The sequence below is a fragment of the Plecotus auritus genome, assembly GCF_963455305.1.
Source record: "Plecotus auritus genome assembly, chromosome: 1".
NCBI lineage: Eukaryota > Metazoa > Chordata > Mammalia > Chiroptera > Vespertilionidae > Plecotus > Plecotus auritus.
The window spans coordinates 100317417-100337495 of NC_137770.1; the positions used below are offsets into that span (position 1 = coordinate 100317417).

General features: G+C 39.8%; 1 protein-coding gene across 1 annotated transcript in view; it reads right to left on the reverse strand.

The window, feature by feature from the left end:
- The window catches only part of MCM10 (minichromosome maintenance 10 replication initiation factor), a 39510-nt gene continuing 19431 nt past the window's right edge, over positions 1-20079 (reverse strand). Inside the window, exons 9-20 of the mRNA XM_080660832.1 lie at positions 19481-19597; positions 16232-16431; positions 14801-14901; positions 13805-13915; positions 13601-13718; positions 11232-11460; positions 9772-9916; positions 8807-8925; positions 6390-6503; positions 3747-3892; positions 755-797; positions 1-664 (exon numbers count right to left, since the gene is read on the reverse strand). Of these exons, the coding sequence (XP_080516958.1) occupies positions 581-664; positions 755-797; positions 3747-3892; positions 6390-6503; positions 8807-8925; positions 9772-9916; positions 11232-11460; positions 13601-13718; positions 13805-13915; positions 14801-14901; positions 16232-16431; positions 19481-19597 (1527 nt within the window). The 3' untranslated portion in view covers positions 1-580. The remainder of the gene's footprint in view (positions 665-754; positions 798-3746; positions 3893-6389; positions 6504-8806; positions 8926-9771; positions 9917-11231; positions 11461-13600; positions 13719-13804; positions 13916-14800; positions 14902-16231; positions 16432-19480; positions 19598-20079) is intronic.

Genomic DNA, 20079 nt, shown 5'->3' on the forward strand with positions numbered 1-20079 from the left:
AATATCAGCATATCAAAACTATATTGCTATACCAAGGGCAATGATCATAATTATCTAGATGAAGAAAAGCTATACATTTATAGAATATGAATGCTAAAAGACACATTTCAAGATCAGTCAGTCCAACTTTCCTCCTTTTACAGGTAAGGAAACTGAAGCCCAGAATTTAAGCGACTTGTCTGGGGTAAGCTAAGTTAATTCTTTTGCCTCTGTGTCCATATAAAAACCAGAACTTTATTGCGATAAAGAAGTGATACTGCACACTCTATAACCCAAGAGATAAAAGAAATACAGAATCTCAATTTACCTTCCAGTTTTTGGGCAAAGAATTTGTATGAATGTGGTCATCAGTACTAAGAACACAGAAGATAAAGATATCCTGACTTTCCACTTACGGGTTAATGTTAAATTTGGTGTTCAATCAACACAACGAAGGGGAGTATGTAGGTAAAGCTTGTAGGCTTAACCAGCACTTGTTCTGACTGTGTCAATGAGGAACCTGGGCCACACAGAACCAATTCTTGCTTTCCCAGACCCACAGGAAGCAATGCAGGTTGTGGGTATCTGTCAGAAGTCAGGGCTATTTAAGGCTATTCAGGAATTTGGCATGTTCTTCTCCTCTTGGTAACAGAGTTTCTCCTCCTATTTTTGGACCTGTCTTTTCCTAGAAAAGTGAAAATAGTTTCATAAGAAATGGGTCAACATTATTTGCATGGGTCACTAAAATCAGTCATCTTATAAATGCCATACCTACCTTTAGCATTCTGTCCCGTTCCCATTTGAAGAGGCCACAGTTACTGAAACAGAAAAGATGAGATTTACTCAGCAGTCAGATATGGACCCACACACGTACAGATCAAGCAGAAGCTGATCAAGGTGACACTCGTATTACAGGCTATGGTCAAATGGTACTGACAATACACACTCCAGTGATTTCAGAAATGGTCTTTAACTCTGTAATAAGCCAGATACATCAGAAATGGAATTTCTAATGATAGAATGGCAGACTTGTGCACATGGTAGGTGATGAATGCAACCTTGGTTCCTACTGACAGTCACTAAGATGACACTGGGATTTAGGAAGCTAGCCTAAGGCTTACCCGACCCCCGTCTCTTTTTCTGGAACTAAAAGATTGTGATAAAAAAGAATTAATCTTGCCCAGCCAGCATGGCTCAGTGGTTGAGCATCAACCTATGAACCAGGAGGTCATGGTTCGATTCCCAGTCAGGGCATATGCCTGGGTTGCAGGCTTGATCCCATGTGGGGTGTGCAGGAGGCAGCCCATCAAGGATTCTCTTTCATCATTGATGTTTCTAGCTCTCTCTCCCTCTCTGAAATCAATAATAATAATAATAATAATAATAATAATAATAATAATAATAAAAAAAAGGATTAATCTTTTTCTGGTCTGAATAATCTTTCCTCCTTTTTCATAACCCAAACAGGGTCACTCTCTTATTGTTCAAGTGGCCTAAAGATGCTTGTTCTCCTTTTTTAACTTGGTGGATGAGTCCCAACCCTGAGAAGGGATGTGGCTACTATGGGGAAAGTTTATCTTCTGTAGAATTTACTCTGGGGAAGAAAGAGAGGAACAGAAAAGAAATACAGAAAAACATAGAAATATGTCTTACACTTGGGTCTGGGGCATCAGGGACTGCCTTATCTGCCTCATTCTTCTTCCCTATCTAGTTTTGTAGAGGAAGCCCTGGCATTTGTCTTTTCTTTTCTTTTTATAATACAAGTGCCTGACTTAAGCTTTGATTGCTATTTCAAAGAAGCAACTACTTCAAAGATGGCTAACTCAACAAACACATTGCTAGCCCAGCTGCCTGCCTCCCACAATGAGATTCCTTTGTTTTAGAGATCTAATTTAAAAAACTGACCATTTGGGCTACTTGTTTTCTCTTCCTGTGCTTTAAATTCCCCCTCATGTTTTAAATTCACTAATAAAGAGTGAGCCTTGGAAACCCCAGGCCCCACCCTTAACCCCAATAAAAGCAGGACCCCAGACCAGTGTGCTCTGTCTCCAGGCTTTCCACAGGGACCTTGCTGTGTGGCCCCAGGTGTGCTGTGTAATATTTAGGTCTCCTAAGTAATAGACCTGTATCTTTTCAGAAATGGCATCTTGCAATCATAGTAAGAACTACTAGGGCTGGTCCAGCCACAACACTGGTTATTGATAGGCTGAGACCAATACAAAACAAAGTTAGATGATACTAGTATTACTAAAAAAAAGAAAATCACTGTTCTAGTCAGGGGTCAGCAAAAAAAATTCAACCCATGGGCCAAATCCAGCCTGTACTTGTTTTCGTAAATAAAGTTTGATTTGAACAGAGCCACAATAGCAAAGCTGAGTAGTTGTGAAACAGACCATGTGGCCTCTTTGCAAAGTGTAATATATTTACTATCTGACCTTTTACAGAAAGTATCTGCCCACTTCTGCTCTAGATCTAGAATTGACAAGAGAAGACCAGAGAAAGCAGCTACTCTTACAAAAATAACAGTGTCACCTGGAGGCCAAAAAGGCATCGTGTGCTTCCATTTGTGAGCTGTACTTAACTGCTTATCCTTAATGAACGGAGTTTGTCTGTACTCAAATGTTTTACATAAGCGGATGTCCCAATATTTTGGAGAGAAGTCAAGTAATATATACATAGCTACTTAAAACAATTATCTAGAATGAACAATTCACAAATCAGCTCCTGACAAGGTGATGTACTAGTATGATGTTCAGTTCAAGGCCCCTTCCTCCCAAATCAGACCTGGGGTAACTTGAAGTGAGAGTGAAGCATGGGTTTCAGAAACAAACAAGCAAACAAAAAGGTAGTGTGAATACTCCGGTGAGATACTCTTGGGAAGACTAAAGGTGATCCTGAAATTGCCTCAAATTCCAAAGGATCAATATCATACAAATTATGTCTTTTAAGAACCATGTAATAAAGTTAGAAATTAATGACAATAAAATCAATCATACATATTTAGAAATTAAACATTACTAACCCTTGAGTCCAAAAGGCAATCATCAGGGACAGTAAGAAATATAACTACCCTTTAGACTGCTAGAGCAGGACTACTTAGAGGGAAATGACTGGCAGCACAGGTCTGTTTACACCAGCCTCACCACAAACACAGGAGGACATGGTGGCTATGGCATTATGACAGATACCATGTCATGACTAATATGTGATTATGCAGCACATGTGATGGTACATACATAAGGAGAGCACCAAATGGACCAGTGATGGTGTACTACAAGCTGCGTGTGATCAGCCACCCTGAACTCCAAAGGGTGTGATTCACAGTGTGTTCTATGTGAATAACACCCAACACAAAAGCTGTCTCTATATCTGAAGTCCCCCCCAAAAATAAAAAGAAAACTCCTTAAGAGTAGAAGCAAATACACATATTCCCCAACCCACCTTATCCATACTTCATTTATTTAATCAACAAACCTGAGGACCTACTAGAGCAGCGATCGCCAACCTTTTGGATCTAACAGACCACCAGTGGTCCGTGGACCACCAGTTGGCGACCACTGTACTAGAGGTCAGGCAATGCGTATTGGGGATAAAGCAGTGAAGAGGGCAGGATCCCTCCTCTGCAGGAGCTGTAAGAAGGCACAGAAATAAGGCTTGACTCTCACAAAGGACTGTCCAGTGTTTCAATGGGACAGCATCACGTGGGAATTGAAAAAAAGGGTTCAAGAAGTCCAGATGGGACAAGAAACTCCAGGCAGTTCTCATACCTGCAATGCTTTTTGGGGAGCCTGTCAAGGGAGATGCATCTGTTTCCACAGGGACACTTGAAAAACCTTTTGATGCCGTCGTGCCAGTGGTAGTCATGTTGCTCACTGATGCAGGTCTCCAAAGGCTTGAAGTGGGTATAGGCACACTGCATAAAACCAACACATGCGGTCAAGAGTTTGAAGGAGAAACTGTGAGCTACGACAGCAATCTGTCCTCTCGTCATGACCCAGGTACTTGCTAGTGGAGTGACCACCTTCTTTCAGCTGCCATGAGCCCTGTGATTTCCTGGATCCTCATTCTGATACCACCTTTTCTCATGTTTGCCTCAATTTCTGGTCAGGCACTAAGTACACAATAATCTTCTCTGACATCAAGGCAATAGCCTGGGCAGGGCTGTCCTGGACTCACTGCAGTCCCGGGTTTCAGGACACTGAGGCATGGGGCCCACTGAGGAAGTGGATCAGCAGCTCGTCCACTTTCTCTTACAAGGCCTCTGAAAGGATATAAGCTTACTAATCCTATTTTTTTAAGTAGCAAAACCAAGACAGATATTAAATAATTCATTTAATTTTGATTCTCAAAAGGACTGAAGAGAATAAGAAATGGTGGCTGAAACTTGAAAAAGATGCTGGGATAGTACAATGTTAATTTCTGCTAATTACACTGAGTCTAGATAAATAATTCCAGACTTTGACAACCTCAACAAGTGCAGAGCAGCCCTGGCCCAGTTGGTTGGAGTGGGGTCTCGTGAAGGTTGCAGGTTCGATTCCCGGTTGGGGTGTGTATGGGAGGCAACCGATTGATGTTTCTCTCTCTCTTTCTAAGATAACCCCCCCCCCCGCCCCCCCAAAAAGAAACCAGTGCAGAACAGAGTGGTATGCCAGCTGTCGTAGGCAGAATAATGCTCACCCCCACACAAAGATGTACACACCTATTAGGTGATTTTAAGATAAGAAGGTTATCCTGGATTATGTAGGTGGGCCCAAAGGAATCACAAGATGTTCTTAAAAGTGGAAGTGGAAGTGAGACAAAGGAAAGGAGGTTTGAGTGATGCCATGAGAGGGTCCAACCTGTCATTGCTGGCTTTGAAGAGGAAGGAAGAGGTCATAAACCAAGGAATACGGGTGGGATCTCAGCCAGGAAAGGCAAGGAAATGGTTTCTCCCCTGGAGTCTCCAGAAAGGAATATAGCCCTGGACTTTAGCCCTGTTAAACCCACACAGACGCCTGACCTACAGAACTGTAAGGTAATAAATTTGTGTGTTTTTTAAATATATTTTTATTGATTTCAGAGAGGAAGGGAGAGAGGAAGGGGGGGGGGGAGAGAGAGAGAGAGAGAGAGAGAGAGAGAGAGAGAGAGAGAAAAACATCAATGATGAAAATTGTTGATGGGCTGCCTCCTGCATACCCCACACTGGGGATCAAGCCCACAACCCAGGCATGTGCCCTGACCAGGAATTGAACCATGACCTCCTGGTTCATAAGTCAATGCTCAACCACTGAGTCACGCTGGCTGGGCAATAAATTTGTTTCAAGCTACCACATCAGTGGTCATCTGTTAAGAGCAGAAACAGGAAACTAATACACCAGCTATATCCTTAGGTTTGCCACTTTGTCAGAGTAAAAGCTATCATTTGAGGTAAAACCTTTACTTATTCTCCAAGGTCTGAACTTTCTTAAGGAAGCTCTTTTAGTTGTGGATGTTTCAGGGCCATTTTCTAAATGTAAAGGAAAATCTAAGGCTTTAAAAAGAATAAAGATATAAAAAATTGTTTTTGATAAGCTAAGCCTCTTCTTCTTACATGCAAATAAGGCTGACTAGCAGGCAGGGAGAAAATGACTGGTAATGATATAATACAGTGCTCAGCAAGAGCTTTTTTGGGAGCCAGTTTTTTTTAAATTTGTTTAGAGTTTTTTTGGGGGGGAGAGAGAGAGAAAAAAAGAGAAACATTGACTTGTTGTTTCACCTATTCATGCATTCATTGGTTGATTCTTATAGATTCTTATATGTGCCCTGATTGGGAATTGACCCTGCAACCTTGGCTTATGGGAACAATGCTCTAACCCACTAAGCCACCTGGCCAGGATGGGGGTGGGGAGTCATTTTTACATTAATGTTGAGGAATAGGGAATTTATTATTTTCTCAGACTTAGGATAAAAATTCTGCAGACAGACAATAATACAATTCACACTGCCTTGGGATTCAATTTAGTAGGTTAAGTCCTGAGTAGAAAGAGACAACAGTTAATTGGTCATATCATGATAATCCAGATCAAGTCGTTCAACCAAGGTCCCAGGATCTGTGAACTGAGGATGTATGAGAAACTTGAGAAAGACGTAATAACTTGGGTCCAATGGGCAAAGGGGAAGAGACTTTAAAGGCTCATCTGCAGAACTGGGAGCTGAGGTCAAATGAGAGGAAAACCTCACTACAAATGCTCCCCCTTATCAGAGCTCACTGGACAGTGGGCATAAAGCCAGCTCCTGGGCTATCGTAACAGTTTTGTTTTCAGTGTAAATAAATGGCTTAAGCAAGACTCTGGTCACAAGATATGGCCCCATATTCCACAGATTCACCATGTTCCGCTGAGTCACAACAGCACAACATAGGGCCCACAGTCAGACCGTCTTCCTGCACTCACCGTCTTGCATGTCACCACTCGACATTTCACTTCTTTGATGTTTCTCATCTTTTCTTCCATTTGTTCTTTTTTCACCAGTGGCTCAAAATAGAGTTCTTGCAGCTCAGCCTCGGCCTGAAATGGCAAGGCATACAGGAGACCTTTATCACATCCAACATATACTCAGACAACAGTTCAGTAATAGAATGGAACCAACTTCCTGTCAATGAGGACCACTTGATAATAGCTTGGTAAATGCAAACCAAAAGATGATCATAAGTAGACACAAGTTCTTGACATGCAAAAAAAGGGTACAAGAGCATGTGATTTTTTAAAAAAATATATTTTTATTAACGTCAGAGAGGGAGAGGGAGAGAGAGATAGAAACATCAATGATGAGAGAGAATCATTGGTTGGATGCCTCCTGCATGTCCCCTACTGAGTGAGGATCAAGCCCGCAACCCAGGCATGTGCCCTTGACCAGAATCAAACCCAGGACCCTTCAGCCCGCAGGTTGACACTGTATCCACTGAGCCAAACCAGCTAGAGCAAGCATGTGATTTTTAAAACACTAAATACAAACTTAAAATATTACCATTACTAACAGTGTCACCATGTAAAGTGTGCACCAGAAGGGAACTAGTCCTACTATCCCAATACAGACTCCAGCTATGGAAGATACTCAATGCCTCCCCAGCAATGACAGCCCACTCTATTCTATACTCTTCTCCAGACCAAGCACTTGGTAGGAGCAATTCTTCCTGTTTGGAACAATAGGGAGGAGATATGAGGGCAGTGAGGTATTTATAGCAGAATGTGGTCACAGGTCTGGAGTTAGTGCAGCTAAGACATAAAGTCCCAGGGTCTTTGGTGGCCACAACAGGAAAGAAGTTCAGCTCTACAGTCATTTGAGCATATTTCCTGATTTCAAGTCCAGTAAAAAGATATGATATATAACCTTCTCATTAGTCATTTGCTAATCCAAAGAATAGCAGATCATTCAGAGTACTGGCACTAAATGGGGGTGATTAGTGCCCCCAAGAGGACATTTGAAAATCTGTGGGCCTTAACCAGTTTGGCTCAGTGGATAGAGCATCGGTCCGCAGACTGAGGAGGGTTTCGGGTTCCATTCCAGTCAAGGGCATGGACCTTGGTTACTGGCTTGATCCCCAATAGGGGGTGTGCAGGAGGCAGCTGATCGATGTTTCTCTCTCATCAATGTTCCTAACTCTCTATCCCTCTCCCTTTCTCTCTGTAAAAATCAATAAAATATATTAAAAAAAAGAAAATCTGTGGGAGCGCTTTTTTGTTATCTCCGTAATTGCTACCCTTGTTATTGGCAGGGGCCAAGGCTGCTACGCCATCTGCAATGCACAGAACAGTCCCCCATACAACAAGGGTTTTCCTGAATGTTCTTTGGGACATGTGGATGAAAAATCTGATTATCACCATTGAATCTAACTGCTTTATATAAAACCCTATAATATGTGTGCATGGTTTTAATATACACTGAATATTCTAAGAGTGCATTTAGGCAACTCTTATGTATATGGAGGGACAACTGCACATTGGTGTCTTCAAAACTTTCCCAGGATTATTCACCATTGAAAAATCACATTTTGAAAGAAATAGGCCCATGGTATTTAAGTTACTAAGAAAACATATTTCTATGTGTCTTCCTTAATATCTGTCTCAAATATTTACAACACTTATAAATCTAACACTCTACTTCATACTTCAATATTTCTTCTAGGGTGTTGTGTCCATGTACTTACATAATAAAATACATATTTTTAATATAAATATTTTCCTTTTTCTCTTTACATTACATTTAAGATATTAACATTTCAATAAAATTCAACTAGTTAGGTGATAACATCATCATAAATGTTATTTCAGGATAATAAGGGAACAATACAAAATACTTATTGTTAAAAAGGGGCACTGGGAGTGTTGGGTTGTTAGCTGCTGATTTAGAGCATTTGAAATGCCAATATAAAAATATTTGAATGGAAAAATCCCTTTCACGTTGCAAGGCAGAAAACAGTAGATAGTGGTGATCCATTTAAAAAAAAAAAGTTAGCCCTAACTGGTTTGGCTCAGTGGATAGAGCGTCGGCCTGCGGACTAAAGGGTCCCAGGTTCGATTCCGGTCAAGGGCATGTACCTGGGTTGCGGGCACATCCCCAGTAGGGGGCGTGCAGGAGGCAGCTGATCGATGTCTCTCTCTCATCGATGTTTCTAACTTTCTATCCCTCTCTCTTCCTCTCTGTAAAAAATCAATAAAATATATATTAAAAAAAAAAAAAAAAGTTAAGTTCACAAACTGACATGCAGCTACATCCTGGTTGAAGTAAAAGAAGCAAATTCTTAGTCCCACAACAAAGCACTGCGAGTTTGAATGGCAGCTCTACCATCTTTAATCTTTCGGGCTCTTACCTCCTTTAGGATCCCTGTGTGCTTCGATTTTGCTTTTAGAATTTTCTGAAATTCTTCAGATTCCAGGTAGGCAAGCTGTTCTCTCCTTTTTTTCCTGGCAGGCTCTAATTCATCCTCAGCTAGAGCAGAAAGAAAAAGCAGCTTGTATAGCCCACCTACTGTCATAAAACAGTGGGCCTCATCCACTCAGTTTCCTTCATTCTCTCTGTCTCTGCCCACCGGTCCCTTCAACCTTAATTCACCCCACTAGCTACCAGCAGAGGAAGGCGCTTAAAAAGTGAGCTGAGATGCAGAAACTAGAATATGGGAGGCAGCAAATTTGACCACTGAATTAAAATATTTTTCACCTTAAAACAGGTACACTGACTATGAAGAGAGATAACAAATATCCTATTTACAAACTGATGATAAAACGACGTTGCCAACTTCAGTTTTTAAAATAAAAATAGGGCAGCCCTAGTCGATTTGGCTCAGTGGATAGAGCGTCAGCTTACAGACTGAAGTTGTCTCGAGTTTGATTCTGGTCAAGGGCACATAGCTTGGTTGCAGCTTGATCGAGTATGGGAGGCAACCAATCTATGTTTCTCTCTCTCTGTCTCTCCATCCCCCGCCCTCCCTCCCTTCCACTCTGTCTAAAAATCAATGGGAAAAAAATCCTTGGGTGAGGATTAAAAATAAAATAAAAATAGGACAATTCTAAACAACGGAATTCTACTTCTTTCAAAGTAAACCTTTATATTTATACATACAAAGATCCAATGAGTAATCCTTTATTCAAGTTTTCAAATTGTGCATAATTTCAATTTAATGCGATTATAAAAAAACGAACAGTTCCAGTTGTAGAAATTCTATTTAGGGATTCTACCCAGAGGTAAACTGAAATAAAATAATAACTTGATATCAGAAATGCTGGTTATGGCTTAAACACTTCCTTCTTTTACTGTGAACTCTGAAATCTGCAGTACCTTGTGGAGAGAATGTGGTATTCTTTTCTACACGTGCCTTCACTTCCAGGACATCTTTGGGGTAGTTTTTCTTCTTTTTAATGCTGTTTGGGTCTGTTTTTGAAAGAATTTGGCCTTTTGCCCTTAATTTGGTTATAGCAGCTAACTAGAAAAAAAGAGAAGAGAGGGAGATAAAAATCTAAACAATGAGAGAGGCATTTTAGCTCCATACCCTTTCCAGTTATTAACCAATGAATTCTGGCAGCTCTCAAATATAAATTGGCAAAATATATCTTCATTTTATTTAACATTATTAAAATTTAAAAGCATGGGAGACAGGTCTTATAACTTAGTAAATAAAGTCTCAGCTTATTTAAGTATTGTAAGTTTAACATCAGCTAGTCTATAGGCTTCTAGACCCCTAGAGGAACAGCATAAACATTTTGGAAATTTGTTTTAGAATCAGACAGAATTAGGATAGAATTCCAGCTCAGTCACTTACTGGATTGTAACCTTAGTTACTTAATTGTTCAGCCTCAGTTTCTACATTTCTAAAACAGGGATGATAGCACTTCCCTATCTCTGAGGGTTGTGTGAATGAAATGAGATACTGCATGTGAAACACACACTTGGACACAAAAAATAGCATTGGCACATCTATCACAGGGACAGTAACAGTGATGAAGACATGCAATTATTATTACTGTAGGTACAGCTTTGGCTTACGAGCTCGCCTTTGCCTTCCATGTGGTTATTGCTGCTACTACAGCAAAGAGAAGACAACTCAAGACAGGGTGACTCAGGAAGGGGAGTGGTGGAACGTGCTGAGCAGTGGGGTTTTAAGCATTCCCACTCCCACTTCAATCAGAGCAACTCAGTTATTATGTCTATAGACTAGGCTTCTGTGTAAGATTTCTTTTAAAGGATTCTTTAAACCACTATTTTACCATCTTGCCTTAATAATTTCAAGAATTTCTTTCCCTAATGCCAGTGTCTCCAGTTATAAAACAGTATCTTCTTCTAGGCCCGTGGTTGGCAAACTGTGGCTCGCGAGCCACATGCGGCTCTTTGGCCCCTTGAGTGTGGCTCTTCCACAAAATACCATGGCCTGGGCGAGTCTATTTTGAAGAAGTGGCGTTAGAAGAAGTTTAAGTTTAAAAAATTTGGCTCTCAAAAGAAATTTCAATCGTTGTACTGTTGATATTTGGCTCTGTTGACTAATGAGTTTGCCGACAACTGTTCTAGGCTATCTCCTTCAGCCTGACAAAAAAGTGTTGAGATAATGGCTAATTTTTTTGGACTAAATTAATGGCATTATGTTGACATCATTATCATTTAAAATTTCATTGACTCTAACGATCATGATCAATAAATAGCTACTGCGTGGCTGTCATTCCTGATCATAGATATATAAAGTGAGAAACTCCAGCCATGTCTATAAAAAGCAAATTCAAACGTTGAAGAAAACAAATACCAGTTACCTTTTTGGCTTCTGCTAAAGCACTCAGTTTTGGTTTTGGAGGTGGTGACACATCAAAAAAGAGAACATCATCTCCTTCTGAGATGCCTCGCCCCAGCTTGGGCACTGGTGTGGGTGGGGTTGCTTCCAGCCTGGGGAACTCGGCCCCTGTTGGTGGAGACCCAGGAGGGGGCTGTCGAGAAGACGATGGCACAGCTGGGCTCGAGACCTCATTTGAGCTTTGTAAAAATCTTTAAAGAAATATGCAATCACAAACTTTGTAAGAAGTAACAGACTGAGAGACTGCCGGTAGGCCACCAGCTGATGAGTAGTTGTCAGTAAAATTTCCCTTTCTTGGTTAATAATTCAGATTAGCATGCTATTAAGAAGAATGCTAGTTTCATTAACTCTTCACTCCTCAGTTGTCTGATTTTTCATTGAAAAAGCTCTAATTGTTTTATCAATTTAGAACTGATTACTATTTTTATCAATTAGCTTTCTAGTGGGTACTGTCTATAGCAGCGGTCACCAACTGGTGGTCCATGGACCACAGGTGGTCTGTGAGGTCCAAAAGGTTGGCGACCGCTGGTCTATACAACACAGCCCTGAAGGTGAGCTATGGACTATATTCCTAGCCCTCTGATTAGTCTAGGAATTCACCTAGATCTTTAGGAATTCACCAAATCGCTCTGTATTTTAGATTACTCTACTGGAAAGAGATAACTCATATGATAAATTTGGAAGTCCTTAACAGATAGGTTTTATAATTCCCATGGTGACTACTTTACATACAGTTTTAAGAGCTATTTAAAAACAAAAATCAGAAGTCATCTAGTCCAAACCTCTCACTGTATATATGAAGAAATTGAGGCCCAACACCCATTTGCTCATAGCGACAGGCTCAGGATTAGTACAAGATAATCCCAGGCCAGTATTCTTCTTTTCTTTTTTTAAAATATATTTTATTGATGTTTTACAGAGAGGAAGGAAGACAAATAGAGAGTTAGAAACATCGATGAGAGAGAAACATCAATCAGCTGCCTCCTGCACATCCCCTACTGGGGATGTGCCCGCAACCCAGGTACATGCCCTTGACCAGAATTGAACCTGGGACCCTTCAGTCCGCAGGCCAACGCTCTATCCACTGAGCCAAACCAGTTAGGGCCCAGGCCAGTATTCTTGTCACTACCAGTCTCACTCTTGTCAGCAAACTGCCTATTACATCCTGCCCAAAGATTATGTTTAACTTGTTCAGCCAAATTCTGAAAAACTACAAATTATAATGCCTTTAAACTCACAGGTGCTCTTTTATTTCCCACAAGGTCCACAACTCCACATATATTTTTATGTCCATATGTACACAACACATACACACACACTTATGTCATCTGTTGGCACATGATGAATACCTCTACAGATATCCCACCCGCACATCACATATTATTGTAAGGTACAGACGAAACACTGTAACACAGTGCTCAAGGTACATGTTAAGCACCTGTAAGTGATAGCTCTTATTACTATTCAGATAATTTGAGCTAAAGAATTTTTGGGATAATCAGTAAGTTATATAATGTCTAATCACTGGATTGTACACCTGAAACTAATATATGTCTACTGTAATTGAAAAATAAAAATTTATTTAAAGTAAAAAAAAAAAGGATCTTTGATTAATTTACCTTCCATATTCATGCCCACTTGATTTTGTCTCTAAAATGACTTCATTTTCAGTGCCTCATTTTTATCATTTACCTCAACAACTGCAAAATCTACTCATTGTTTGGCCTGTAATTAAAAACCTAATTGTGGTGCCGAAACCGGTTTGGCTCAGTGGATAGAGCGTCGGCCTGCGGACTGAAGGGTCCCGGGTTCGATTCCGGTCAAGGGCATGTACCTTGGTTGCGGGCACATCCCCAGTGGGAGGTGTGCAGGAGGCAGCTGATCGATGTTTCTCTCTCATCGATGTTTCTAGCTCTCTATCCCTCTCCCTTCCTCTCTCTGTAAAAATATCAATAAAATATATTAAAAAAAAAACAAAAAAAAAACACAAAAAACCTAATTGTGGCAAACTAAGAAATAGGAGTCAAATAGGTCAATACATACTTTCCCCTTCCCCAGACCCTTTTCAGATGTCATTCCTTTCTTTTCCACAGTGATATTAATTATTGCAACCTGTATTACTCAGTTTCAGGATTCACTAACATAAGTCAGAAATATGTAACTTTAAATGCTATCTATTTAGGTTATGTCAAAATTATTTTAACACTTTTAAAAGTTAAAAAAAAGATATCCAACCATCCAAAATGTAAAGTGTATTTCTGAAATCTCTGGAGACATTTTGAGGATTCCTGAATGAGTTATCCAAGCACGGATATTAAATGTTACTCTTACCGTTTCTCGATTTCTTCTGATCTCTTCTTCCTCATCTCCAACATAAGCTGCTTCTGTTGCTTCAGGAGGGCTGATGCCGAGATAGACTGGAAAGCAGGTTTTGGGCTTCCCATGATCCCTAAAACACAAGTCATAGATTGAGGGGATTCTGAGAGGCAGCAGGAACTCAGATATGAATGCTAAGCAGGTACAAGCTGACTCTACCTGATGATTTGGCTTTGGCTAAATGTTGTTTCAAGTTTCTGGCTCCAAATGTGGGCAAGTCCATCAATTCTCTGAATTCCTCAGAGCAAGACAAGCTCTTCTGGGCTATTCCTGGAATATACAAATATCAGCTTTAGAGGATCTGAAATTTAAACCGTTCGATGTTATGTGACATTTATTTTTTTTTATATTTTAAATATATTTTTATTGATTTCAGAGACGGGAGAGGGAGAGATTGAAACATCAATGATGAGAATCACTGATTGGCTGCCTCCTGCATGCTCCTACTGGGGATTGAGCCTGCAATCCAGGCATGTGCCCTTGACCAGAATCGAACCCGGGACCTTTCAGTCCCCAGGCTGATGCTCTATCCACTGAGCCAAACCACCCAAGGCTGACATTACTTTTAAACTCTGCCTTCATAACTTAGTCATTTGTAAATGAAATAGATGGAATGCCAAGAGAAAAAAGGATCCTTAACCTCTAATCAGGCTAGTAGGACAAGGGGATGGCAAATATAACTTATTTTGAGTAATGATTAGAATACTCATATCTGTGGGGTCACATCATACACTATTTCTGGAATATGCACTATGGATAAGGGTCCACATTAGGCCCTGACTGCTGTTATATGAATAAAGCCCCAAGTACAGGGAGAAGGCAGCATTTTCTGATCTAGACCTGTTTTAATGAAAGATAACAGATGGGTTTGACCAGGAACATGATACTAATGATTCTAATACTAGACATTAAGAGTTAGACCCAGATACATCAAGAAATTTTAAAAAGCATACTAAGCTAAGACACAGCCAAGATGAATATGCTGTTTTCTCTTAAGATGCTGCCAACTAAACTTGATTCCTTCAGCTTAGGCCATATTACTAAGATAGTGAGGAATGGATACTCCTAATTTAGAGTACAAAATGTGACCGCTTTTAATCCTAAAGACTACACATTTAAGCAACAGAAAGAAATGTAGTTTTGAGAAACAGTTACCTAGTTTTTGTTGAGTTTCCTGAATGATCAAATCTGTGCCCTTCACAACCAGATTAGACAGAGTGGTTTGAATCTTCTTTTTAGGAGCACCAGCTGCTGCACTGTAATGACAAGTCACCCCCCAAGGAAAATCACTCAACTTCAGTGTTCTGATAAAGTGAAGACGGCACAGAAGTATGCATATTACAAACTGTCAAAGTTTCTCAAAACAGCATATAACTAGACTCTTAATATCATGACCCTACAGCATAACTGGTGAAAGCATTATGTCACAGATGTGAAAAACAGCAACCTGAAAATTTGCGAGGCCATCTGGAAGGAAAATTTGACAAAAGAAATAAAAAATATGCCAACACTTTAATCAAGAAATCTAGGAATTTATCTTAAAATAATTAACGACTATGCAAAAAACAGGATATTAACAAAAGCTTTATAACATTAAAAATCAGAAACAACCATTAAGGTTTAACCATAGGAAATTGTTTAAATTATTGCAGTCATGTAAAAGAATACTATGTAGCCACTAAAAAATAATGCCACAAGTAAATATTTGATAAAAACATTAATTTTGTTAAAAAGTTATAAACTATAGATACAGTATGATTTCATTTTAAATTACTAAAAATTTATACATATGGAAAAAGAAAAACCACCTAGAAGCAGCTATAACAAGGAGCTAACATATACATACATATGTATTTTAAAATAATGTTTATTGCTTTTTGCAGTTTGGAAAATCACAGAAATTATTTCTAATTTAAAAATGAGTTTGATATTACAAAATAGGCAGAAAGTGAGAGTCCTCTTGCCTAATTTCTGTTGGACATGGGACAAAATCTATGCTTTGTTCTTGGATCAACTATAGCTCCCTTGTGCCAAGTCCCCAGACATCACGTACCCAGATGTGCTTTTCACAATAAGGGACACGGTCATCGATCACCTATTTCAAGGACTCTGGAGAGGCTGATCCCCAGAAAAGAGGCCACAAACGCCCGCCTTCCATGCCCCTTTGTGAAGCTGCATATTCATTCACTGAATTAAATATGGATTTCAAGAGGTTTGCAACCTTACTCTAATCATTCATAATAAGGGAAATGATTTAAAGGATGTCAATACAATGATTAACAGTCTTTTAACTATCAAATAATCAGCCCCTGACAAAGTTCCACTATTCACATTAGAACCCAAACAGGAAGCATGGGCTTTTTGTTAAAGACCATTGTGACATGGCTCAATTTCTCCCTGTTCTGTGGCTTTTCTCTCTACCTGGGAATAACAGAGGCCTTCATCTACCTGGTTCTAGGCAGTGAATTATTAAAGATAAAACCTGCACAAGTCTTCTAGGACTATTACAGAAATGTACAATTACTAGGTTTATTCTTATCAGATAAGCAAGATCCTGGTCTCAAAAGCAGCTCAAGAATGTCTTACACTGAGGCTGCATATGATGCTGAAGAAACCCCTCCATAGTAAAAACCATCTTGACACAGCCGTTCTCTCAGACTGATGCCTTTGCTTGCAAACTTCTTTGGAATTCGTCCTCCGGAGAAGGTGGACTGCAAGTCAGCTCGTTTGGCACTGAGCTTCTTATACTGGGCCTGGATGTGATACTGACAGTATTCGCAGTCCTTCTGCAAAAAGGAAGAGAGGCTGCCTCAGGATTAGGGTAACAGGCCAGAAAATATACACCCACAGGGTCCCTTTCTCCCAGCTTTGTGAGACACCATTCTGTGTGCAGAGCCCTCCCTACTGACCTCAAAGGCCATTTGCAAAGTGTAGTCATGCAGTGACCAGGGGAAAGAAGTTCCCTTAAATTCTAATTAAAGCACTAGTTAGGTAAAAAAGTGATATGGTTCACTCCCTTTGCACTCTTTCTACAATCAAAATAACACCAAGTGAAAGAAGTCAGACACAAAAGGTCACATAACATATTGTATGCCTCCTCATATGTCACATATCCGGAGCAGGCAAATCCAGAAACAAGAAGCAGGTTAGAGGTCACCAGGAGATGGAGGTAAGGGGGACGAAAAATGTTTTTATGTGGTGATGAAAAAGTTTTGAAACTAAGAGAGCTGGTGGTTACACAACAGTGAATATACTAAATAACACTGAAGTGTACATTTAAAATGGTTAATTGTATGTTATGTGAATTTTACCTCTATAAAAATTAATTTTAAAAATAAGACAAAATCAGCTTCTAGTGAGATTTTTCTATTTTTATGGTTGACTCTTGGACAAATGTTCCTTCAGTGAAAGGAACAAAAGAGAAACAGCATACTATTATTCTACTGGGTGAGTCCTGATATGGTGACAATGCTCACTAGTTCACCTGTGAAGCAGGAATGAGGAAAAAAAAGGAGATAAAACCAAAACCTGTAATTTAATCCTTTCAAAGAGCTCTACGACATACCACTACATATCCACTAGGATGACTGTAATCAAAGACAGATAGTAGCAAGCAAGTGTTGACTGGATGTGGAGAAACTGCAACCCTCACATACTGCTGGTGAGTAAAAGCCACTCTGGAAACCACTCTGGCAATTCTTTAAAATCCTAAACAGAGAGTCACCATACAACCTAGAAATTCCATTCCTGGTATATACCCAAGGGAACTGAAACATACATCGATACAACAAAACCTGTACATGACTGTTTATGGCAGCATTATGTATAATAACCAAAAGGTAGAAGCAACCCAAATGTCTACTTACTGATGAATACACATGGTATGTCCATATAATGGATTATTCAACCATAAAAAGGAATGAAGGGCTAATGAATTGTACACCATGAATGAATCTTGAAAATATTATGCCAAGTGAATGAAGTCAGACACAAAAGGCCACATGCCCAATTCCACTATATCAGTCAACAAGTGTGCCACAGAATTTTAAAATATACAATACCTGACTAAATAGTCAAGGGCACTGAAATCTTTTCCTTTAGACCCGTGGTCGGCAAACTGCAGCTCGCGAGCCACATGCGGCTCTTCGGCCCCTTGAGTGTGGCTCTTCCACAAAATACCACGGCCTGGGCGAGTCTATTTTGAAGAAGTGGCGTTAGAAGAAGTTTAAGTTTAAAAAATTTGGCTCTCAAAAGAAATTTCAATCGTTGTACTGTTGATATTTGGCTCTGTTGACTAATGAGTTTGCCGACCACTGCCTTAGACTGTCAAATTAAAAAATGGCTTGCAGCCCTAACCGGTTTGGCTCAGTGGATAGAGCGTCGGTCTGTGGACTGAAAGGTCCAGGGTTCGATTCCGGTCAAGGGCATGTACCTTGGTTGCGGCACATCCCCGGTGGGGGGTGTGCAGAAGGCAGCTGATTGATGTTTCTCTCTCATCGATGTTTCTGACTCTCTGTCCCTCTCCCTTCCTCTCTGTAAAAAATCAATAAAATAAAAAAAAAAAAAAAAAAAAAAAAATGGCTTGCAACAGCATGGATGGACCTGGAGAGCATTATGCTAAGTGAAATAAGCCAGCAGAGAAAGACATGTACCATATGATTTCACTCATATGTGGAATCTAACAGGATGAACTAAGAAATATATGGAAAGCAGGCTGACAGCTGTTGGAGGAAGGGCAGGGTAGGGGTTTGGGAGGCTGGAGTTGGTGGTGGAGGGACTGAGCAAAAAAGAAAAGAAAAAAGAAAAAAAAAACCTCATGGACATGGAGAATAGTGTGGTGATTACCAGAGGCAATGGGGGTTTGGGAAAGGTAGAAGAGGGTATAGGTGGAATAAATGGTGGTGGAAGGAAACTTGACTTGGGGTGGTGAACACACAGTGCAATATACAGATGATATACTACAGAATTGTACATTTAAACCTATATTAACCAATGTCACCCCAATAAATTAAAAAAAGAGAGAGAAAAAGACAACAGCCAACATAATTATAACCCTCAGGTGTGGATTAATCAAAATTATACCTTTCTTTTTTTTAAGACTGAGAAAAAATATATTTTTTGGTGTGCTGCAGAATTTTAGTAATTAGTTTATGTGTGCCATGAGACGAAAAAGGTTGAAAATCGCTGCACTGAAATGTCCAGAACAGGCAAATTCAAAGAGATAGAGGGTAGATTAGAGCTTACCAGGGGCTGGATGAAGAGAAGAATGGGGAGTGGCTGCTAATGGGTATGGGTGTTTTTTTGGGGGGGCGGGGGTAATTGAAAATGTTCTGAAATTACATAGTGATGAAGGTTGCACAACTCTGAATATATTAAAAATTATTAAATTGTACACTTTAAAAAAGTGAATTGTATGGTAGGTGAATTATATCTCAATGAAGCTATTTTTTTTCAAATTCTAAGAGAAGGTATAGTAAGCATAGACTAAACTAAGGTGTGCAGTGTATTACATCATAGTGTTTGATCTTTGGCCCTACAAAGAATGGATAAAAGAATGGTGTAAGTTTAGAATTGAGGGTGAACTAAAATTCTGTTTCTTATACCTCCTAGTCAGCTGGCAATAAAATATCACTTTCCTAAGAGGTGAAATCCTTCCCCTACTCTCAGCTTTTCAAATTGGCAATTATTAACCACACGTTCAATTTTCTCACTTTCATGCTTCCTGTTATGCAGGAAACTCAGTTCCAGAGTGGTTGTTACCACTAAAGTACCTATAATTTATTCCTATGAATTCCTTTCTTTAGCAGAAAGCATCCTAACAAGGCTGAAACCAACCAAATTAACAGTCTGTGTACATGGTTCTCCATTCTTCTTCTTTGCTTTACAGGTTCCCAGGTCAAGAGCTTCACCCATAATTAAGATCTTTTGAGGATGATCAATAGATAAGCACACCTGTAGAAAAGAAGTGGAATGGGAGTTAAAAGCAGATGAAAATATGATCTTTTATCAGCTAGAATGGATAAAAGAATGGTTGGTGTGAGTTAAGAAGTCATTCTCAAGGAATTTGAAGTCAGTGCCCTATAAAATAGTTTTAGAAATGGGAGGTGTAGAAGACATTTAGCTCTCTACCAATATCCATCCTCTCCTGTGTCTTTGCTATCAAAATCTTGATTTTATTTTGGTTGGCAAAGGCTGAGCATAAGGTAATGAATCCTATGCCCAGTTTTCCTAGCACTACTTACATATAGCAATGGTCATGTGACTATATTCTTTCCAATCAATGAGACCAAAGCTGGGATTGGTACAGAAGGTATTGGGGAAGCTTTTGCTTTACCGATAAAAGCCTATAGAGGAGGTTGGCTCAGTTCCTGCCTTGAATGGAGAGGTGATGACAAGAGCTTCAAAGCCATCTTGTGACCAAGAGGAAAAGGCTG